This window comes from Catharus ustulatus, chromosome 1 (assembly GCF_009819885.2).
Source record: "Catharus ustulatus isolate bCatUst1 chromosome 1, bCatUst1.pri.v2, whole genome shotgun sequence".
NCBI lineage: Eukaryota > Metazoa > Chordata > Aves > Passeriformes > Turdidae > Catharus > Catharus ustulatus.
In genome coordinates this window covers 160,069,671-160,094,153 of record NC_046221.1, presented here as the reverse complement: position 1 = coordinate 160,094,153, position 24,483 = coordinate 160,069,671, and the positions used below count along the sequence as shown (strand labels likewise).

At 38.2% G+C, this 24,483-nt stretch overlaps 1 protein-coding gene across 7 annotated transcripts in view; it reads left to right on the top strand.

Annotated features, from left to right (window-relative positions):
* TRAPPC9 (trafficking protein particle complex subunit 9) overlaps positions 1–24,483 on the top strand; it is a 439,395-nt gene that overhangs the window by 49,478 nt on the left and 365,434 nt on the right. For all 7 annotated transcript variants that reach the window (XM_033069168.2, XM_033069193.2, XM_033069144.2 and 4 more), the window contains 4 exons: positions 6,763–6,889; positions 8,442–8,574; positions 9,814–9,977; positions 16,117–16,269. In XM_033069168.2, coding sequence (XP_032925059.1) covers positions 6,763–6,889; positions 8,442–8,574; positions 9,814–9,977; positions 16,117–16,269 — 577 coding nt within the window. The remainder of the gene's footprint in view (positions 1–6,762; positions 6,890–8,441; positions 8,575–9,813; positions 9,978–16,116; positions 16,270–24,483) is intronic.

The following is a 24,483-nucleotide window of genomic DNA, read 5'->3' as shown; positions in this document are numbered from 1 at the left end:
GAGGTATTGAAAACAAAAATCTCTGCCACTCAGAGTGTTTAAATGCTGTACTGGCACTGACCCATAAATTAGTTCTGTAAAATTCTGCATTGAGTAGAACTCCTGCTACATGATTTACATTGACTGGTTTTCAAGTAATAATTATATCCTGAAACCTAATAATTACTGTACACTTGCTACTGTAGTTTAAAAGTCCACATTCATCCTTGCTTCTCAAATTCCCATTTTGAGCACAATTTGAAAACCTGATGAACTAAAATAGTTAGGTCTGAGAAGGTTTGGGTTTTAATAAAAACTTCAGTTCATGCATTTGTTGTTCCCATTGATTTATGTTATTTGAAAATGCTCTAATGTCAGATACCAGAAGGGAGTGAAAAAAAGGCTAAACCACTGGAGAAATATTTGAGGTTAGAAGGATCAGGCTCAAGCTCTCTGATACTTCAGTTGGCTGTTTGAAATGTATCCTAAAAAAAGAAAATAATGTATTTTTTTTCTTTCCTTATTCCAACTAACAGGATTTAAAAAAAATTGTTATCCATTTAAAGGTTAAAAATTCTGTAACTACCAGACCAACTTAATATCCACTCAGTCCTAATCCAGCATTTTCCTTTATGTTAACTATTTTTACCTTTAGTATTGCTTTAAATATAAATCACGTCTCTTGGAGCCCTTTGTTCTGTCAAGCTAAATGAATCAGTGTACATTTATTTGCTTGTGATTTTTGTTTGGGTTTTGTTTTTATTGATATGTCTGCTGCAGTGTCTAGTCAAACAAGTTGACCTAAATTACTGATAATAAACCACATATAATAAAGTGTTTTTCCACAGGAAGGGAACATGCCCAAAGATTTTGTTTTTATAACACAATAAACTTAATTATTGGAAGCTGACTTGCCAGTTTCTCCAGCACCATTTTCTCTCACCCTCACAGAGGTATTCAAATTTTTTAGGGATTAATAGAAAAACTAGTTGTAAAGCTGCACATCAGAAAGTTCTTTGTGGGAATTAATTGATTAAGAACATTTTACTTTACAGTCTAATTTGTATTGTGTAAGTTGTTATATATTTAAAAAAAACTTGGAAAATTCCTTACTGAGGAAATTCCTTCTGAGTGCTTACATGCACTCAAGAGCTCAGAATGCAGTTTTTTGAGATCTGCACAACATCCATTCCCTGAGCAGATTAACTGTAGTAGCACCAATACTTCTCCTTACTGTTGTGATAAAGTTCTTCCTTGGAATTAACACTGCATTCCAGTTCCTGTGGTCAGCACAAGAGGAGTTAATTTGCCAACCAGATGCAAATCATTGAAGTGCTAAATGTAACTCTTTAGTCAGTGCTTTGAGAAATTCTGCCCTTCACAGATGTGGGCTCACTTGGACAAATTGGTTGATTTTAGTAGATTGGTATCTTGATCAAGGCTGTAGCAAGTTGAGGAAAGTGCTTGTTCCCCTTGATTTGGAATTTTAAAGCCAATTTTCTTTGGAGCTGAGGCCAGTTTGGAGCTCCCCAAATGGCAAAAACACTGACATCTGTTCAGTCTGTAGAGAAGAATATTTGGGTAATTCCTACTGCTCTGCTCAGTCCCAAAGTGGGAAAATGCAGCAGAACCAGAGCTGGGCTCTTCCAGAGGTGCCCAGTGTAAGGATGAGAGTCAGGGAATGTGCTCCAGCCATGGGGAACTTCCCTCCCTAATGAAAACTCCCTTTTCCCAAGCAATGAGGGCAATCACAAACTGGGGCTGGTTGTCCAGAGAGAGCCTGAGAACCTCCATCTGCAGAAATCTTTAAAGCCTGAGTGAACAGGATGTGGAAAACCTGGACTACCAGCAGAGTTACCCCTGTTTGGAGCACTGGGCTAAACAAGATGACTTCTCCCCTTTCTTTCCAACCTAAGTTGTTGATTTTCCAGTCTCATCTGTGAACTTTCTGGAATGTGGGAATAGGTATTACTTTATCATAAGAATAAACTCTTCTGTTTTCATTTTAATAATTCAGAGTGCTGGTTAATATTTTAAAATGGTGTGTTTTATTATTAACATGTACTCATGCCTGCAGTCCCCATGCCCTTTTCTTGTCCGATTTCTCATCACATATCACGTTCTTTCAGATTGTTTACTCTCACAGATTCACTTTCATAGCAAGTGCATCCTTTTCTGTCATTTAGTAGCAATTTCAGCTTGTTTTTCCCACATTTTCCTCCTGCCTGACTCAGCGCCTCACCTTTGCAGGATGACTGCTCATTCAGGCTGGTTTCCAATCCTCATTGAGGTCTCCATTGCTTGGTTTAATTTTAATTTGTCCTTTCCACAGTCCACCATTCACCAATATGTAACTGTACTGAAATCTGAGTCTTACTTATTTTTTTAAATTTTCCCCTTTTCCTCAATTTAGATTTGTTGCTCTGATAAATTGCTCATTTCATGTTGTATGAAATCCAAGCTTTTGCCATGGTGCTTTTCCAACTGTGTCTTTCTGTTTGTTGAATTTCTGTTGTGATGGTAAACAACTTAGCATTGAGCACAGGTGGTTAAGGAGAGTGATTCCCAATGGAGAGGCTTCCTGAGCTTTTTCATTAATTGAAGTATTAATGCTGAGCCTGTGTAGGTTAATTGAGGTGTGCTTAAGTAAAAGGCATTGAATTTCTAGACTTGATGTGAGACTGTGGACACAAGACTTTGATTAGTGTTGCTCCAATGATAAACTCTGAGCAATTGATTTTCTTTGTAATTTTATTTAATTCTTCTCAAGGATCTTGGCCCATCTTTGTTGTTTTTACTGGTAATTTCCTGTCATGAATATTCCTGATTTGGGACTCTAATTAGGTACCTATTCTTCATTCCTGCCCCATTTCTGTGTTCTTTTTCTGTCTTTTTCTATTTCATGTTTCTGTTTTGTCCATATAGTTAGAAGGCTGGTGCAATGAAAGGTGCATTTGTAAAATGATAAATGAAAATGTTCAATCATGGAACATGGAAGTGATTAGCTTCCACAATTGTATGAGTCAATAAAGTGAAGTAGGAGAGATCTTGGGGTTGATCAGAACAAATGCTTTAATAAAACTCAGCAGGTACCTTAAATCAGCAGAATGAGAGACAAAAAATGAGCCTGACCAGAACTGGCTGTGATGGATTAGACAGAATATTCTTGTCATTCTGGTGCTGGGGTCCAGGTCACCTGGAGAAGGGATGTTCATCTGTAAATCAGTGCCACCACTTTGCTTTTTCTGCCAGGAATGTTGATTTCTGTACAGACTTGTTCAGGTATGTGAGTGATGTCCTCCAGCCCTTTTGCAGTTTGTTCTGCAGTTACTGCCATTACTGCAGTTTTCTATGCAGGAAAAATGATCTTCTGGGGAATCTCCAGTGGATTTATTTTGTGTCTTGAGACAAGTGCTTAAAGCAGAAAACCTCAGTACAATCTGGGGAGATCTACTACTAAAATACATATGAAGATGCTGTGCAAAATGTATTTAGTAAATAAATATTGAGAAACAAAAAAATGCTAAGCTAACCCATGAGAACATTTTAATTTATAATACTTAGTCATTATTCAATAATTAAGTATTTGTTCTGTAGTTCTTCTGTTTGGGACCTGTATTTAATTGAACACAATCAAGTCTGGAATTTTGATTAATTATGCTTTGAATGGCCATTGCTTTTTTTTTTAACTTCAAAACTGTATTATTAGTCAAGAACTCTATGTTGATGTTTAAAAAGAGCATCTAAAATTTTGATAAATCTGGATATATAATCAGTCCCAGAGATTTGCTTATGATGGTTTAAATTGTTTCCATGAACTGCTCTTTCCTGAGTTCACATCTTTTGCTGTTTCTGCTGTCTTGAGAGAATATTTACTTACTGCTACACCACATTTAGTGGAGACTGCATTAGTCAAGAATGTACACAGAAAGGTGAAGGGGGTAAAGGAACAAAAATGTTTGTGTTTGGTGTTTTTCTAGGTCTGCCTAAAATAACCATATTAGAAATAGTAGGGAAAATTTCCTTTAAAATAAATATTTGACAGTTTTTGTGTAAAGTTTTTGACAACATGGCATACAAGTATGTTCAGCATGGAAACTAACTTTGAAGGTCATGTTACTTTAAAAAAAGAATGATTGCATTTTGGGATTGGTAAGTAAAACCTAAAAAAAGCAGTTACATACTCGTTATTTTAACAGCATCCCCAAATGCTGCCATTTACATGCAAGTTGTTTTGTTCCTCTAAAACTAAAATGAGACTTGAAGTGATTGAAAGACATGCTGTGATAAAAGCATGCATACATTCACTCTCAGACAATTTCAATTGTTTTATAAGAATACAAAGAAATGTAAACTTTTTTTTGTGTGCATGACTCATATGTTCCCTGGAGGGAACCTTGGATTTGGATGATATTTTCCTACAGGGTCAGAAAGAGAAATGATTACCCAGTGATGACTAAATGATTGTTAAGTATTACTGTTTATAATAATGTATAAAACTCTCAGGAAAAGAAATCTTAACACTTTTCCCTACAACCACTGGTGTGACTGAAATATTTTAGTTACTGGATGTGAGAGTACTTTAGGTTTTCACTGTTAAACTGCAGAACTTTAGGCACCAGAGGGCAATGTTGGGCAAATATTGCAGAATTGTCCGATTCAGCAAGTTGCGATCTTGACATCGTCTTTCAGTTCTAAGGTGTGTCATTGTCCTTTAAAACTCACCTGTGTGGGCTAAGTTTTAAGGGTAGGAATCTTTATTTCAATTTATATCTGGAAATCTGAAGTCTAGTTGATTTTTATATTTTTTTTTTCCCACTTCAATGAGTTTTAATGTTTTCTTAGTGTCTTTACTTTTCAAAACTTGGAAGTTTTACTGAGCAGCAGAGCTCTGATAGTGGGGGAATGGACTGCTGCTTTTTTATTTTTGTACTTGTGCACTTGAAGCTCTTCAGTTGCTAGTGCAGGCATTGTGTGTGTTTGGTGCTGCAGGTGTTTTGGCAATTACATTGTGTTTGTTGTCTAAAAAATCCCTTTTTTTTCAATATTTGCATTACATATTAGAGAATGTTTAGGGGTCCCTGCCAGATTTGTTTATTTACTTTTGCTACAGCTGATAGTAAACAAGACACTGCAGGGTTTGTGGTATTTTTATCACTGATTTTGCAGAACTTTAAGTCCTTGCATGAAAGTTTTTAGTTGGGATGAATCCTGAAGAATTCAAATGTATTTGAATATTAGGCCAAGTGATTTAGATTTGAGATAAAGTAAAATTTGAAAGCTTTCTGTACCCATTTAAAAATGAGTTCTGGAGAATGTATGGGGTCACCTTTTGTTTGTGTTCTAAGATTGGCTTCAGCCAAAGCAAAAGCAGCAGAATTGTGGTGAAAATTGAGGCTACATCAGTGTTAAAGGAAAAACGTTCATCCCATTTCTGTGAGGTCAATCCCACTGGAAGGATTAATGTGGGAATGAAAAAGTCTCAGTGCTCTGATACACTGGGTGGTGAATATACAGAAAGACAAGGTTAGGTTTTACTTGTGTTTTTGTGGATTGTTTCTGACAGCTGAAGTCTCCATGTGCAATGGGAGGAAAATGAAAATTCAGTAGAAATGAGGGTGTAGCTGAGTATTTACTTACAGCTCAAGTAAAATGGTGAAATGGAATTTTGCGCAGTCTCTAGGACAGAGTTCTCAATGCAGATTTCCACAAAGCCAGAGTAGCTTTGGGTGAATTAGGTGTTATCTCAAGATTGTCAAGTCCACAAAGAAGTAATAGTTAGAACAAAGATTTTACAGATTTTGGGTATGTTGCATGTTTTTCTCTGGCTCAAACCATGAGTTTTTCCATCTCTTCACAAAAGTAGTTTGTTCCTCTTTAACAGGGCTCTCAGTTCTTATGAAGCATTCACATGGAGTTGAGATTTAATCCAGTTGTGCTTACTATTTTTATTGATGGAGGTCTTTGTAGCATCTTTATTCAAAAATAAAAATAAATATGTGTGTAGAAAAACAGCGAGTAACTTGGATTTATATGCTTTCCAAAATCAAATTTACTTTTAACAGCACATTCTATGCTCAAGCATCTTCAATTCATTAACCAAGCTTAAAGAAAACCCCCAGTCTACTAAAAACAGTAATGCTGTGTTCAGAAATTTCTTCAATGATTTTTTTTTTCCACTTCATTTCTTGTTTTGTCCCATGTTTTAAATTTAGGGTACTGAAAGATTTCTCTGACACTAAGGGAGTAACTGCAGGCATTTAGGCTGGAGAGGATCAGTTCAGCAAAATGAAATGTTTAGGTTGGATGGTTAAGCTAGACTTGCTCTGTTATCTGTAAATACAAATATTTTTTTTCCTCTTAGAAAACATACTTTTTTAAGCAAGATCTGCTATTGATGTTTGATTTTCACTGCCCAAAATCTATTAAATATTCAAGTTAAAGTCACAATTAAATATAGATACAAAACAGCACCATGCAGAAGATACCTGTGGGGTTTTTTTTACTCTACTTAGGTATGAATTTTTATTAGTTTTTCATACATCATTCCCAGCTCAGTTCCTGAAACATGTTTCCATGTTGAATACAAATCCTGCTGTAATTCTGGATGCATGCTGCACTCACTGCAACTTAAACCCCAAAATAACTGCTATGAGTAAATTGGAATAAATCATAAAATTTTGGCTGATGTAATGCACGGGATTAAAATATAAGTATCTAGTATAAAAATGTAAGTGTGTATCATAAATAGATTTATCTGTGTAATGTTTTTTTTTTTTTCAGGGTCTCTTGACAACTGGAGTAGAATTTGAATCTCTCCCTGCTGCCCTTTCCCTGCCTGCAGAATCTGGGCTCTATCCCGTGACTCTGGTTGGTGTTCCCCAAACCACAGGGCAGATCACTGTCAATGGTAAGGGATGGCTGCACTCCCTCTTTGCTGGCTTTTACACCCCTGTGGGTTGCATGGCTTTGTTTGCCACGTGTGTGTTCAGCACTCTAAATTCCCTTCAGTAAGGAATAGAAAAAAGGAATCTGTTTCCTGTACCAGGCTTCATTAGAAGCAGCCTGATGAATCACTTGGTTGCAGCAGCAGTAACGAGCACATTCTTGGAGTATCTCATGTGTGAGAGGATGAGGATAATGAACTTCAGCTCCCCTTTATTAATGCTTTCATTTGGAAAGCTGCTGAGGAAGATTATTTGAACTTTTTTTCTTGAGAATGCAGAAGATAATCTTGCAGGGTTTTTTTTTTTCCTTTAATTAATCGTGTTCATGTAAGATTACAGAAATTTTTGCAGATTGCTTCCGTGGAAACAATTTAGCCAGGGTGTATGGCCTGTTGCAGTCAAGATATCATTTCATTAATAAGCCTAAATAAAACTGTGTTTGTAGTAAGGAAGAAAATTAAAGAGCTGTTACAAAAGACTAGCAGACCTAGAAAAGAAGGCATATGTGGAGAGGATGGATTCAACATGTAGTAGGAGTGAATCATCTTACCAAATCACATTTTTAAATATGTCTTCCTGGAATGCAAAATTAGGATACAGGATAAGAGCCACTTTAGTAAAGCTAAGCACTAAAAGAAGATGGCTTTGAACTTGAAGAAACTCTGTTCTCTGAGTTTTTCTTAAGTGCTTTTGTGTCTACTCATAAAACAATTTTTCATATGTTTTTTTTTTCCCCAGAAAGTATTTCAGTAAATACAGAATAGCATCAAAGCATTCAGAATATTTGTACTGTAGTTGCCTCCTTTGAGTTCCACATACTAAAAAGTGTATTGCAAGTAGAGGAATTATTTCTGTACTTGGCAGCTTTTTGTGTGTCAATGTATCAATTTTTCCTTCAAATATAATTCATAAATATTACCTGGTAAGGAATCAGTGGGGAGGTATTTTTCTACCAAGCTGAACTTTCAGAAGTTGTGGTCTTTCATGGCAGGTGTCTGTGTGTATGCATGCTTTTTTTGTTCCATTATTAATGTCCTTTAGGATTCTTTTATCCTTCTGGATGCAGTTGAGATTCTTTCCTAGAAACATTTTTCTGAGGAAGTGGGGAATGTGTGTTGAAGGTTGACATGTTTTATGTGCACCAGTGAATTTGATGATGAGTTATAAAATGATCTCCATGCTATAACTTGTGATGTTGATCTTGTAAAGAATTATGCAGAAGTTACTGTAATGCATTGTAGAAATCAGAGGCTCTTTACAATTTCTTTTATTTTACATGCCACAGATGCAGAGGTGAACATGTGTTGTTTGTGCATTGTCAGGTACTTATAAATGTTATTTCAGGGGTTTGAAACCCTGTACCTATTATGTGTCCTGAGAAGATTTTCCTGTGGAGAAGGTGTGGTTTGGGTAGCAGATACACTGAAAAAATCTGACCAGTAAACTTAGTACTTTTAGATCTGCCAGGAAACAGTAAAATTCACAACATAACTGGTGTTTTCTTCTAAACCTCAGGTTATCATACTTCAGTTTTTGGAGTCTTCAGTGATTGCCTTCTGGACAATCTGCCGGGAGTGAAGACCAATGGCTGCACTGTTGAAGTCATTCCAGCTTTGCCAAGGCTGCAGATCAGCACCTCCCTTCCAAGGTGAAAAATTAAATTAAATGATGATTTTATTTGGTCATATTTGAGTGTTAGTCACATTCTGAATAAAAGCTCTTCTACCTGAGTGTGTAATCAATGCTTGAGTAAAACAGGACATAATCTAAATCTGCCTTATTTGCTTTAGAATGCAAACCTGAGTTTTTTGTTTTACTACTTGAAACCATGGAATTTCATAGAAATATGTAGAAATAATTTTGCAATATTGTTGTGCTCAAAACTTTGGTTTTGGGCAAAGAGGAATGGAGTATCAAGCCAAGAATTCAGTGTTTATATCTTAGCAATCCAGTCCAGGCATCACTGTTAATTCAGATCAATTATGACAAAAGAAAGAAAAAATAAGAGAGAAAAATATGCAGGAGAAATCACTAATGAATACATGTACATTTATACAGTAACTGAAAACATGATTTGTTTTGCTTCTTAGTATGCAATTCCATGATACTTTTATCTCAATATGAGGGAAAAAAAAGAAATTCCTTCATTCCTTTCACTCCACATGCTCAGATTTCAGAACGCTGAAATGTTAACAGTACATGACAGTAAATTCTGAATGATCAGAAAATACTTGTTTGAAGTGCTTGTCACAGATCTGTTCTGAAAGACTGAAATCTGCTCCTGTTTGTGCTGAGGAAGGACAGGATCAAAGGGAAGGATGGCAGGAATACCTGCAGAAAGAAGTGGAATTATTGGTCATTAATCTCAGTAACTTCTGTCCTTGTATCCTTGATGCCTTCTGACCACTCTGCATTAGCACAGAAAATACAAATCAGGAATGGAACCTTTGCCCATCTGTCTTGTTCTGCCACCTCTTTCCCTCATTCATGCTCCAAAGAGTTCATTTCTAGTGACTGTTTCACCTTTCACACTGGGAATTTTCCCCAGAATCCACTGCTATGAGGTTTGTGCCCTGCACTGTCCACTAAACCTGCTCATTGTAGTCACCTGCTCTTGATATTTTTTTCCTTTATCCTTCCTTACAATTTTTGCAGGTAGTTTAGCAAGCTTTCAGAGTTAGAGTATGTATTTTATATTCCTTGAAATCTGACTTGTCTTATGCATAAATTATTAATTTTTGTACTCAATGGTTCTAAAAATGGGAATGGAAAATGGTATTTAGTGTCTTCAGCAGTTATTTCTGAGTCTTCCAAGAATAGTGAATAGAGTAACCTGGACAGGCTTTTAACATTTTCAGCATCATAATTTGTTTGTCACATTTTGCAGGTCTGCTCATACACTTCAGCCTTCTTCAGGGGATGAAATCTCCACTAATGTGTCTGTCCAGCTGTACAATGGAGAGACCCAGCAGCTCATCATTAAATTAGAAAATATTGGAACAGAACCGTTGGAGAAACTGGAGGTGACAGCAAAAACAGTCAACACCAAGGGTGTGTATGCTGGTTTATATTTGGAAATAATCATGCTGACTTTTTCCCTGTTAAAAGGGAGATTATTTGTGTTATACTTCTTTTAGGCCAGTTTAGAATAAATATCATAGTTACAGAGCATTACAGAGCTGAAATACTTCAGTTTGATTTTATTGTAGGATTACAGAAATGAAAGAGAATGTAAGAAAATGTAGAAAGATGAAGGAAATTGTAGAACTGTCTGTGTGTTAAAAGGTCACCTGCTTTTTGGAAATCTAGATTTAATTTTACTGTTACTTGGGGAAAAATCCTGAGGCAATTACTTGTCAAGAGGAAGAATCTTGGGTCTAAATTATTTTCTCCTTATGCCTAAATATGCTGATTAGTTCATTAAATAGATTACTATTAGCAGTAATGTTGTGCTACTTGAGGGAGTGGAAGTAAATAAGCCTGTTTCTATCTCACTCGGTGAGCAGCAATAAAAAAATTGGAGAGAAGACTTTAAAAGGCAAGGCAATAAATAAAATAAGCTATTGTGAGTTAAAAGAATAATTGAAGCTCTGGATGAAATACAGCACATCCCCTGTCTACACTTAATTCTCTTGAAATACTCTGTCCATGTTAGTATTAAAAAGTAGTATGATAAGTGAATCCTGCTTTTGTTTTGTGATGCATTTTTTTGGTATATGAAAATGATCTTAGCAGAAGTACTGCAGGTGACAAGCAGCATAAGCTTTACTGACAGCAGAAATACCTTATTTTATTGCAGGTTTTATTCTGTCAGTGCCAGAGCATTAAAATGCAGTGTGATACCTTGTGATTTCTGTTCATTTCAGTATTCAAGCTCGTGATTTTTTTATAACAGAGTATCCTCTTCTCCACAACCTCAGAGAATAGGAGTTGCCAATCATCTCAAAATAGATTTTTGGTCTGAGACTTGTTACCAGGAATAACTTTAGGAGTGTGATGACTTACTGTTCTTCTTTCAGAAATTCCAGCATGCTCCTCCTGGGCCAGGGGCTGCATGTATGGAATGGAGAGGCCAAATAGAGCACTCAGGTGAAATGGAGAAATTGATGTATTAAATAGTGGAATATATGGGCCTGTGAATCACATGTTAATCACAATTTTTGTAATAACATTACACAGTTAATGGATTCACAGTGTTGAAAAAGAGACTTATGCCAACTTTAAAGCCACCATCTCTTCATGACAACTTTTGTTAAAAGCAGTGGGGGAAAAAGGAGAACAGCTGATAGACTTATCTCTAAGTTCAGTAAAACTTTTAATTTTACTTTATCCTGTATTTTCTTTCTCTACAGAAGGTGTTTATCATGAAGCCTCATTGTGTATCTGACAGTATCTTAAATGTTATTAGGCATGATAATTATCTATGAGAAAAAGGAAAGTTTCTGATGAGTAAGCTGTAAGCATGCATACTCAAAAAATGTCTCAGAAAAACAGAAGTGAGTTTTGAGAGACACTGAATGATACTTGTTCTGACAGTGTGAGAACTCTGCTATCAGAATCATGCAATCAGAAATGTCTGTGTGGGCAGGGACCTCTGGAAATCATCTTAACCTTCTTTTGAAAGCAGAACTTAAGGTGATCCAGGGTCCTTTCCAGCAGAATGTTCAGTTTCTTGTGTTGTCTCACAGAAGTGAAATGCACTCCTGTATTAGGAACTGTGTATTGAGATGAACTGTGTTGTTGAAGGAAAAAAAAAAAAAGTGTGACTTTTAAAATCACTGCTGTGGAAACAGTGTAGAGCACTGGAAAAGGCTGTCCATGGCACAGGAACTAATGGTCCACATTAAGCATGCAATAATTATTTCAAATGTGATTGCTTAGCAGTGCTGCAGAGTATCACAGAATCTGTCACTGAATGGTTTGGGGGGAAAGGGACCTGAAAGGCCTTGGGCTTCCAGTTCTCCTGCCATGGCCAGGGACACCTTCCACTATTCCAGGCTGCTCCAAGCCCCATCCAGCCTGGCCTTGAACACTTCCAGCTGTGGGGCAGTCACAGCTTCTCTGGGAAACCTGTGCCAGGGCCTCACCACCCTCACTGTAAAGAATTTCTTCCCAATACTTAAGTTAAACCTGTCCTCTGTCAGTTTGAAGCCATTCCCTCTTGTTCTGTCACTACATGCCCTATCCAAAGTTCCTCTCTGGCTCTCTTGGAGCTCCTGTGGGCACTGGACAGGGCTGTAAGATCTACCCAGAGCCTTCTGTCCCCCAGGATGAACAAGCCCATCTCTCTCAGTCTTCACAGTAGAGGTGCTGTGATCATCTTAGTGGCCTCCTCTGGACTTTTTCCAACAGATCTTTCTTGTGTTTGGGGTGGACCTTTGTCTTTTTTCATGAGCTCTCTTCCATTTTAGTTGATGATGAATTGATACAATTGCATGAGGCTGAGCTGAGAGTATAGGGAGATGGGATTCTGGTGGTCAACAGGGAACTAAATGTTAACAGCTCTCTTTGGTAAGTGAATAGATGCATGGAACTCATGGGGATACAGCATTAAACCATCTCTAACAGCACCACAAACTCGTGGTGTTACACATCAAGTTGAGAGCATGTGCAGGTGTATTAAGAAGTTGTCTCTTGGTTGTTTTGTACTGCTGCTCCCTGAAATGTGTCAGTTCAAACTGCTCAAGGACTCCTTGCAAGCTGGTGGTCATCTTCATTTACCTGACCACAGCTGGCCAGTCAGCTCAGGACCCCGTGAGCCCAATTCCAGCCAAATCCAAGGAGCTTTCAGTCAACCTTTGTTACACCTGATTTCCTTGGCAGTTGCTTATGAATCTCTTGCAGCTGCTGCCTGCCTGACCCATTTCCCTACTTTCTGTTTTTGTACCCACAGCTTTTAGCTCACAGATGAGTGCTGTAAATGGCAAACATTCTCTTTTTCACTGTTGTTGGTTTTATAGCCAGTCACTGGCCTTGTGGAAGCCAACTTCTCTGGTATTGTTTGAGTGGTGTCATGTTAATGAGACACTCTGGAGATAAGAGTTTCATGCTTGCCTTCCCTTGCTTCTTCTCTTCTGTCACTATCAGGTGCAGCTGTTTGGGTTTTCCAGTCTGGCCCTCAGATAAATGAGAGCTTGCAGCTCCCCCTGTGTAGTTCAGAAAGGACATCACAGAGTTTTGAGTCCTTCAGCATCTGTGTTATGGAACAGATCCTGAGGCAGATCAGCAAGAGGAACTTGTCATGCTGCCACAACAGACATGTCTGTCATGGCTTTTAGTGTCTCACTGCACCCCTGAGCCAGGCTGGGGCATCTGTAGGTTGGGCATCACATGTCCACTGTCAGGGTCAGCTCTGTGTCACCTTCACTCAGTGTTAATCCTTTTTTTGGAAAGATGACCTGTGCAGAGCTGGATGCTCCAGTCAGCTCTTGTTAGAGGCTTGTTGTATCTCAGATAAGGGAGTGCAGTCCAAAGGCTTTAATAAAGCAACTATTTGATCCACTCAGAGGCAAATAGGATAGGATAATAAGAAGTAAAACACCTCCCCCCTGCTCCCTCTTTCCCAGGATTTCCATGTCCCACAGTGGTACAGGGAGATGGGGATGGGGGTTGCAGTCAGTTCACCACACTTTGTTCCTGCTGCTGTTCAGGGAGAGGAATCCTCCTGGGCTGCAGTGCAATCTCAGCTCTGGCACCTGGAGCATCTCCTGCCCCTTCTTCTCCACTGACCTTTGGTGTCTGCTGAGATGTTCCTCACATATTCTCACTCTCCCTGAACACAATTACTTCTGTGCAATGACTTCTTTTCTTCCTAAATGTGTTACCACATTGGAAAGAACATAATAAGTCCTGCAGGTCCATTTCTATCTAGCAGGTCTAGGACAATTTAAAATGTATGAATGTCAATGCCTGTGCATTTAGAACTGATAGTTATTTTGAGTTTTTAAAATAAACTGTAGCAAAAAGACAGATTTATCAGGGGATTTAAGATGGGAAAGAATTTGGGTTCTTGTGTTCTCAAAAGATTTTTCTATCAAGCTTCTCTTTGCAAAATGTCATTGTGGGCCTTTTCTCTGGCAGACCTTAAAATCTTTTAAAAGTTAAATCAGTCTAGGATGACCCAAAGTTAGTGTCTGAGTAAGCTTTTACTTGATATTTGTTAGGATTTTAGCGATTTAGTACCCAGTAAAATGAAACAGGTTGCTATTTACAACTCCTGATAGCAGTTGCTTGTAACTTAAGATGTTTGCTAAACACAGATTTTGGATTTGAGAAAGAGCTGAATGCAGGCTTGCCCCAGTTTAGCCTTCCACTGAACTGGAAGGTCTGAGCCAGAATATAATTCACTGTAATAGTAATTACTGAACAAGGTCAACATTGTTAAACTATAACCAAGTGTCAGATAAATATAAATTAGCTGTTTCTCTACATCTACAGCTTCACTTTTTAGCTCAAGCATTTAGATCTTGTGTTGTAATTACTGGTGTTAATTAGAAAGTATCTGCAAGGGCTGTTCTCACTTCAAAAGTCTTTTCACTTGTAATGTCTTCAAATAAATCTCTTAATGAAAACACATTTTGGAAAGAGTTTGCTGCTCCACTGCTTGGGATATGTCCTTCTTTGTTTACACTGAGGGAAAACACTCTTTTAGCATATTGGATTTTTACTTGACAGGAAAAGGGGATAGAGACTGCCATACTTATCAACTTACTTTTTTTCTTGAAAGTAGAAGAAAATGATCAGAATGGTGATATGGTTCCAGCTAAATCATTAGGTGAGGTGGAGGTGAGTTTAAAGAAACAATTTTGGGAGGATTTTTTTTTTTTTTATTTTTACCTTGTCTTTGTTTTTATAAAGAAATCTATACTATTGATTTGATGGGGAGAGAAACAAGACAGCATCTGGTGGTCTGTGAGAAGAATATCTTTCAGACAGAGCTTTTATTGTTTAGGTGGAATTCAGTAGAAGAATATTCTCTTTGTTTTCTCCTTCCCTAGAAAGGGAAAGCAAAGGTTTCTGTGCATGTCATCATGATTTGGGCATAATCTGAAATTCTGATTGCTGTTTCTGAAAGATCCTTTATTCCAGGCTGTAGTATCTGCCCACCCTGTTCCCTCACACGTGGATCTTAGATGGTGGTTTTGGAAAGGTTCTGAAATCACAGCAGATTTTAATTGCCTTGCTCTTATCAAGTAGCCTGGGAGGATGTAGAGATGAACTCTGTGACTTCCAGTGGTCCCTGCTGTGCTCAGATGGTTTAAATGAGCTTTTGGAAGAATTCTCCAATACACTTTGGAGATAACATGCATTGCTATCATAAATCAATAAACATACCTTAAGGAATGTCCCAGTCAAACCATCATGCTTATGCTTATTTTATGTATCAGTAGATTTTCTTGTAGCACTATCTGGTCTGGCACATGTGAATGAGTTTATGGATGGGGTGGGTTGACCCTGGCCAGAACTGAAGGCCCAGTGTAGATGAACAGTAAATTCTGGTTTTTTTACCTCTTGTATAATTTTCTGGCATGTCAGGCTTATGAGGGAGGACTTAGTAATTACAGATCCCCTATCTCAAATGGACCAATGACAAATAATTTATTGAACAAAATTTATTTTGTCAAGGGCTAATCCTGTCTGGGGTCCTTAATGATTGGGTCTTATAAAAAGCTGCTTCTCAGCTGTAAGAAAGGACTTTATAAAAAAAGATGAAAACCAATAGTCTGCTCTGTTGCTCAGTAAATAACTGAAGAATGATGTTACAGCTGTTTCAGAATTTCAGCTGATTAGGTTTGGTGTATTTTGATGAAAAGTGCTCTTCATTCATGTGACACCTCCTGAGTTGTACTGTGTAGGATTCAAAACTACATCAACATTTAGAACCCCTGCAGGCTATATTTAAAGTTTATATTTAATGCTGCCTGTTGTGCAATTTTTTTTTCTGGTAGTGATCTTCTTCATTTAAATTCATATTTTGAACCTTGTGATCTATGTGATTCCAGGTCAGTGTCAGTACCCAGTAACTTCTCTATTTTTCTAGTGCTACATTAGTTTTAATACCTTAATTCTGAATATTATAATTTTTAAACAGGACATGAAAAATTGGTTAGTACTCTCTACAGCAGTTCAAAACTGAAACTTCCTTAATGCAGGGCTTATGCTTATGAAATATTTGCTTATTTTGATACAGAGAAGCTGTATGGAGATTTCTTGAGTTGGAATCTAGAAGACACCCTCTGCCAGTTTCCTCTAAAACCTGGAAAGATTGCAACATTTATCGTAAACATTAAAGTGAAGCTGGACTTTTCTTGCCAAGAAAACCTCCTGCAGGATCTCAGTGATGGTGAGTTTTTCATTTCTCCTTGCTTAGGAGGGTTGTATGTGCTGCTGGAAACACTTCTCTAATTGCTGTGCCATTTGTGTTAAAGCAATTTGTGAGGTGGCTGCGTGTTTGAATATTTGTGTCTTGCAAAGCAAAGAGAGCCCTTGGCTGAGCTCTGTGGATTGAAGGGTGAATTTTTGAGGCTACTGTGGGCTTGAGAGCCTGGCCCAACTCCCCCATCATGAGACTTTGCCTTGCTGTCTTCTAAAATATTTTGTGACAGTGTTTTTGAGGTATGCCTTTGTATCCTTACCTTATGAAGGTAAAGAAAAATAATGCACAGACATTAGTGAGGTTTAAAGAAAAATAACACTGAGTTGATTATTTAATTATCCAGGATTGCAGAATTCTGAATGATTGCTGAGTGCAGTTTTGCCTGAATTGACAGACTGAAATTTAAGGCATAATAATATTTGTACTGCAGAGAAAGTGCCGTGTGTTTAAACTTCTTTTGAATGAAAGGAAGCCACAGTTTTTGCTTCTATTAGAATTATTTGGAATTACAAGTGTCAGATATTTGTAATAATTATTTCCTTTTTATAATAAACACAGTGTCTTTCTGGTGTAATTACTCTACTCTGTATTTTTTCATTTGTCTGATATGTTTACACTGATTAAATTACCTTGACAAAGCAAGATATTCCTGTATTAAAAACTTCTGTTATTTGGATTTTTTCCCAGGATCCACTTGCAAGTATGCATTACCATTATAAGTAATCTTTCACTACAGAAAAATGAAACAAAATTACATGCAGAGCTTATTCAGATTGAATAGGAATGATTTCTGTGAGTTACCTTGCAAATGCATTTAGACAAAAATTATAGTAGTTATTAGTAATGATTGAAAGATTTTGGTTTTGAAACCTCCCTAATGTAAAATCTAAAGATAATTTTAAAGTATTTTAGGACTTAACTGCACAAACCCTACAGTGTTGCTACACTGAACTTTAATTTAGATCTTGTTGAGAATGCTGATAGTGAAGGAAGAGCACACCCTGACATTGTGAAAACTGGGTGCCAGGGAATTGAGACTCTGAGAAATGCCCCTGGACAGCAAGTGAAATTTCATAGTAGATATGCATATACATATATATATACACACACACATATATATATAAAAGATTTCCTTCATTTGCCCAGTGTCCAAAAATCTCTGAAGCTGCATTTGTCTAGGAGGTTTTCTGATGAAATAATACAAACCCAAAGTATTCTGTAGGAGGTGAAGATAACATACTTCTTGGTATGGACACTGAACACTTGTGGGATTTGGGATTTGGATTTTGGTCTCTATATCCAGCTGTTATGGAGCCACAGATGAATAAAACCTTTGAACACCATTTTTACCCTACTATTGCCTTCTGCTGCTCTGGAAGTTTGTGTAGCTGAAGGAATTCAACCTTCCCTTTCAGTGATGATAAAGGAGTAGGATCCATTAATGCTTTGTTGGAATTTTGGTATCCATGGGTGCTGTGTACTGTGTCCTTTGGAAGTGTTATTTGGGATGCTAAGTGTATTGACAGTTTAGTTGCCACTTTATTTTTTATGTATTGCTTTTAACTTTACAAATGCCAGACTTTTCAAAGAGGAGGTAAGTGCCTGATGGGAAGAACAGTAAAGAGCTGGAAAAATCCATGGTGACTATAACATGACTTTTAATCACAGGGTATCTGTGGGTACCTTTTTCTTTTGGAGACCAACCACATTTACAATGATGATCAAAATATTTTTGCCACTCTAAAAGTAATGTCTTTGGTAGGGCAATTTTTAGTTTCGAGTCTTTTCATTTGCTGCTGGAATTGTTTCCTTTTGTGTTGTTTGTAATCAGGCCATGGTACAGAAGTGATAAATTACTGATGTTTCTGATGATACATATTTATCCAATTGGAAAGTAAACCCAAGTTATCAATCTGAATTGCTGATGTGTGTTGATGGCATGCTGTGTCACAAAGAAAAGTGTTGTGTGTGTTTCCAGATTGAAGGATGCAAAACCACAAGTGGCTGTGCAGGATCAGAGCAGTGACCATCCAACCAATATCCTGACTGTGCCAGTGGCTAAGAGCAGATTCCAGTGGGACAACAGAGAAAAAAAATGGAGGAAAAAAAATAGAGGAAAAATTGTGCACATACTTCTGTTTTCCTCTAGGCTTTTGGCCTCTACCTGTTGTTAGCTTAGGAACTTCCAGGGCTGAGTATGGTTTCTCTGGTTCTAAGCACTTTTACTCATCCTTAGTGGGTTTCTCCTTCCTAAAATTCTTCATTCTTCCTGTCAGCACTTTACAACATGCCTGGCAAGAAGAGTCACAGCTAAATTTTAGCAACTCTGCACTTACTGGTGTCCTTGTGTTCCCAGATTTTCTTATTGCATGAGAGAGGTAAAAGGACATCTAAACATGGTTCCTGATGGGATTTGTTGCATTTTCCCGGGGCATTTTCACAGCAGACTGGGGATTTGTAACTGTTAAGGGCTTAGTTGTCCCTGTTATGGGAACTGTTCCATGTCAGCCTTGTCCCTTTTGAGCTCCCAGTTCTGTCTGAGGAAGGCTGTACACACTGTTTGAAAGGTGATCTGTGTGTTCATGTAGTGACCTAATGGTGCTCTTTATTTTGTTTTATATTGCATTTCTTACAATCATGGGGTAATGCAAATTTATCATTTGCTTTTTTGAGTATTGCTGAACATTGATTTGGGAGATTCATGAATGGGTGAACTACAACTCCATGATGTTGCTTCTCAACAGAAATGATATGCTGAGAGTCTCTTACTGCATGTAGAAGTTTAGGATTGTTTCCCCCAATTTATTTATGCTGATTTTTTGGCATTTTATTGGGTGTTGGTCTTTTCTCCCAGGTAAAAGAGATTAAATAGGTTTAAGATGTACCAGGGGATGCTTAGATTGGAAATTAGGAAACACTTTTTTACTGAAATGGCTGGAAAACTTTGGAACAGACTGCTGAGGGTGGGGATGGAATCACCAGCCCTGAAAGCATTCCAAAACACATGTGGATGTTGCCCTTGGGGACATGGTTTAGTGGTGAATATGATGGTGGTGCTGGCTGAGAGTTGAACAATGATGATCTTGAAGGTTTTTTCCAACCTTAACAATTCTGTGATTCCATGTCTTAAAGCCAGTTGACCAAGATTTGGGAGATCCATGCAGGGAGATCAGTGTTTGCTGCAAATCTTAGTGGAATTTTGAATCTCTTGTCCCCCAGCTGGATGGTTCAGGGTTCCTCCTCTGGCTGGGAAGGTCAGCATGGGCATTTAATTTGATTCTGAGGTTGTTGGACTGGTTGAGGCAGGAGGAAGTGCTCAGCCAGTTGCAAGGAGCTGAAGCAGTGAGATCTCTCTCACCTGTTAAGGTGACTGAAAAGATCAACAAGATATTCACATTATGAGCACAATGAATTCCCCTTTCCAGCTATTATACTGCAATTTCTGAAATTCAACATTTCCCAGACACTAAATGGAGTAAGAGCAATAGTTGCTCTTTCTGGATTGTGTTGTACATGGTGACTTGTTTGAGGCTTTTAAAAAAGCTCCTGTTACATGGGGACAGTGTTTTGCAAAGTTAATGAATTAATTTACAACGATTACTTCATTATGTAGAATGCTAATGTTCATTTATTCCCTGTATAGGGAACCTAAAGACAAGTGTGAGAATATTTGAATTCATAAACTCATCAAAGGAACTCATTAATTACATGTTGAGAGAGAAGCAAATCTGTGCCTTAAGTCTCTCCTTCCCTTCTCTTGATGCCTTGAGAGGCATCCTGGAACAGAGGCTAGACAGTGTTAAAGGAATAAAGCAGGTATTTATTAAAAGGACTTAAAGGATACACCTGGGGCAGTACAAAAGCCTGTAGAGGCTACACCCAAGATGCACAATGGGTCATGAGTTTTCACACTTTTTAAAGTTTTGGTCCATTCACATTATTTGGGTTAATTGTCCAATTACAGCTCCAGGTTGTGCAGTCCCATCCTCCCAGATTGCTCTCCTCAATTTGCTGCTGTTTGCACTTTTTGGGCCTGAAGCTGCAGCAGTGTCCTTGGTTTTTGGGCTGGAAAAGGATTGTTTTGTCTGACTGGACTGTGAGGAGAACTTCACAACACTTATATGAAGTTCAGAGTTGTGTACTAATGCAGTACAGAATCTGGAAAATATGAAAGCTAAATCCTAAGGCATCACTCTAGGGGAAAAAGGTTGCAGAGAAATAACAGCATATTTCTAAAAGAACTAATCTCCAACAGTTTTTAACATTGGTATGCAAGAACCAGTGTATTTGTCACACTCCCTTTGTGATTTTTTTCTACTTTAATGGACAGATTTTATCTACTTCAAAATGTCCCTGCACTTACATAGTGTAGAGACAAAACTTTTTTTTTGTTGGTCTGATACCTGGTTTGGAATTTAAATGGTCTCTTGACATTTCTTCCAAGAATCCAAGTAGCCTGGAGGACTCTGTTAGGATAATGGTATCACTGATGGTGATGATGGGGTCCTCAGAGATGTTTCAGTATTTTCATTTTTGTGTTATTCTGCTTGGTAGCCTTTATTACATTTAATCATTCTGAGTATTCTTTTGAAGTAACTTCATTTCTAAGAAGTTTTTTTTGTCTGCAGTTTGAAGAGGTCAGTTTGGTTGACATGACTAAATGATGTGACCAATAAATGAGGTTTATTTTTCCTTTTGTTCTGTTTTTTTTTAAATACAGATGCTTCTGTGTCCTCCCTAAATTCATCACTGTGTAAATGAAAAAAAAAGTTCTAATTTTTTTGAGAACTACAGAATTCTTGAATTCCAGCTTTAGTACTCATGAAAGATAAGTTGCCCTTTTCCCACTGTGCTTTAAACCAGATAAATCAACTTATCTCATGATTTGAATAGTATAGGGTGGGATCTTTTTAACAGTATGAAAGTGCCTTCGTACTTCAGCGTGTAGCAGTTGTACCAACTACTACAGAAATACACAAAGAGCTGGTGTTCAGACCCCAGATCTTTACAGTGTCAATAACTAAGACAGACATGAGGCAAATAACAATAAATTGATTATTAGCACATACAAGGCCAATAAACCTGCCAACCTGTAATGCTGTTCCTTTGCTGAGGCACTTTATTTTACCATCTAAAGTAATCTGCATACATAATCTCTAGTGTTTATAATAAACTTCTTTACACTTCATTTGTTCTCTTTGATTGCATTCACCCTTGTTGTGAATTTATCTTCCAATTTTAGTTCAGTTCAACAACCTCAGGACATAAATCCTTACTTCCAGTGCATTTGTTGTTAATTATTATCTTCAGAGGTGATGGGGTTTCAAAGAACAGCTCAAGTCTGGTACATGGTGCCTGGAGTGCTGCTGCCTGGGGCCCCTCCTGTGATGGTCCTGAGCACATTTTTGAGAGAGGGAAGGGGCTGCCTCTCAGTGCCCACCTGAAGTGTGAAGGCTGGGTTATATTGCCTCAAACTCTGTGTATTCTGGTGTTATTCTGCTCTTTGTTTCAGCAAATTTCTAGAGTTCTGCCCACTTCATGACAATATAGTTCTCTTTTTCTAAGGGGAAAAAAAAAGGCATTCAAGTTCAGCAAGCAGAGTCTGTCTCCTGTCTCGAGGTTGTTTTTTTTTCTATTTTTATGCATGTTTAAAGTACTTTAAAGGTGTTGCAGTATTCTAATGAGATGTTGCCTATAAAGAGGTTTTTGTTTTGAAATTTCAGTCAGGCAAGAATTGACAAAATAAGCAAGTGGGTTGAGTGGCATTTAGTTTTCATATGTTATGATCAAGCTGTGTACTTCCCAAAATACTCTGATTCCATGACATAGCATCACAGAAGGGTTTGGATTGGAAGGGACCTTAAAGATCATCTCATTCCACCTCCTGCCATTGGCAGGGACACCTTCCACTATCCCAGGTTGCTCCAAGCCCTGTCCAGCCTGGCCTTGGATACTTCCAGAGATGGAGCATCCCCAAATTCTCTGGGCAGCCTGAGCCAGGGCCTCACCACCCTCTAGATAAAGAATTTCTCCTTGTCAGTTTGATGTTATCCCCCCTTACCCCTTTACTTCATGACTTTGCAAAAAGTCCCTCTCCAGCTCTCTTGGAGCCCTTTTTGGGCACTGCAAGGGGCTCTAAGTTTTCTCTGGAGCCTTCTTCTCCAGGCTGCACAGCTCCAGCTCTCCCAGCAGAGGTGTCCCAGCCCTTTGATCATCTTTGATGCCTCCTTTGGAATTGGTCCAGCTCCACTCCTTTTGATGCTGGGAGCCCCAGAGCTGGACAAAACACTCCATGGAGGATCTCAGCAGAGCAGAGGGGCAGAATCTCCCCAGAAACCTCCCAGGCTGCAGGAGGGGATCCAGCTCCAGGCCCCTCCCTGGAATGGGCTGCCCAGGGTGGTGCTGGAGTCTCCATCCCTGGAGGTGTTTCAGGAAAGGCTGGACATGGCACTCAGGCTCTGCACTGCTGTTGGATTGTGTGAAATTCTCCTGGAAAGAAGCAGCACTTCAACCTCAAACCTTCCACTGTTTCCATCTCATGTGACATGGAATGGCCTGGGCTGTGCCTCAGAATCCAAACCTCTGTAGTGTCCTGCTGTCAGTGGAACAGTTTTTAAATATTTCCTTACTGTGCAGTTTGAGACCTGGGTAGCTGGGATGTACCTGTTGAGAAGTGGATCCATTTTTATCCCCTGGATCATGCTCCTTGCACAGCACAGGATGACAGGGACAGGAGCTGTCCCATGCCACCTCTCCCTTCTGTGCTCACTTTCCACATTGTAAATCTATGGGTTTAACTCCCTGAATGCACTTGCCCTCATTCAAATAAGAAATTTTGTGGGGTTCTTCTGTGCAGTGTGCTGGGAAAGTGCCTAATGAAGTTAAATTGACAAGTTACTTAACATTTGAGAGGAGAGAGGAAATGCTGGGAAGAGATTTTGCTCTGTTGTGACAGCAGTGACTGGGATATTGGAAAGGCAAGCTGTGTTTTTGCAGTTACCATGGAAAAAGTGATGGTCATATGCTGTTACCATGGAGATATTCAGTGTGGATTGTTGAAATTAGGAAAATTTCTGGACAGAGTAGAAAGACAATTATTCTTTTTATAGTACAAGGCTGCTCAGGATGTTTGACAGTAGGGATTGACAAAAGGAATCTATGGAGGATTTAGCATCTTCATCTCTCTAAACTTCATGAGAGAAAATAAAATGTATGAAATCTCAAAAAATAAAAGTATCAGTAATGTAAAACTTCTGGAGAACTGCTTCATTGGTGCTCACTTTTTTCTCCTGCCATCATTAAGTTCTGCAGCCTACCAGGGTTTTTAACAGGATTTTCCCCATTCTGACTATTTAATGTATTGCAGAGGAGCCAGGCAAGGTCTTTTCCCCCATTGCTGCCTGATCAAAAACCAGAAAAAACCCAAAATAATTAAAAAAATAATTATTTGTGGCAGAAAATAAAATTTTTTGTCCTCTGGCAGAGAAGTTGCCTTGAGCAGTCCAGGCTGTGAAGGGCTGAGTCATTTGCAGCATAACAAAGTGCCTGGCACTGGCTCTGTGAGTGCCACAGACTTGAGACAAAGTTCAACCACCACCAAGTTACCTTGGGCATCCCTTTCATCCTGATGTCTCCTTTGCTCTAAAACCTCCTTTTTCAGATAAAAAATTTTCCCCTTTCCAGAGAAAATATTTAAACTACTGTCTTTTTTTCTCCCCCCACGTTAGAAAATAAAAATAAAATGGGATTTTAAAAGATAAAATAATTAAGAAAGGCATTAATTGCATCTCTGTGATGTTCTTGTAGGTATTATCTATTCTTCTCTTAAAGAAATTAAGCTCATGCCATATAAAAAGTGAAAAATCTGACTAATGTCATGCAGATTTTCATACTTGGTTCATGTTTTAATTTGCAATTTTATGCACCAGTCAGTGTCAGTTTTTGTTCTAAATATAGCACTAGTGAAAATCATTCATCAGTTGGCAAAGAATATTTTTCCTCAATTAAAACTTCTAATTTTCATTTTGAAAGAGCAGCTTTCAAAGCCTGTGATCAGATGTAGTTCTGTGTTTATTTCTGTGTTTTGTCTTGTTCGTGGTCCTGCTGCATTGCAGGGGCAGGGTGCTCCCACCTCCTGTCCTGCTCTCCCCCAGGAGCTGATAGAACAGGATATTTATTCTG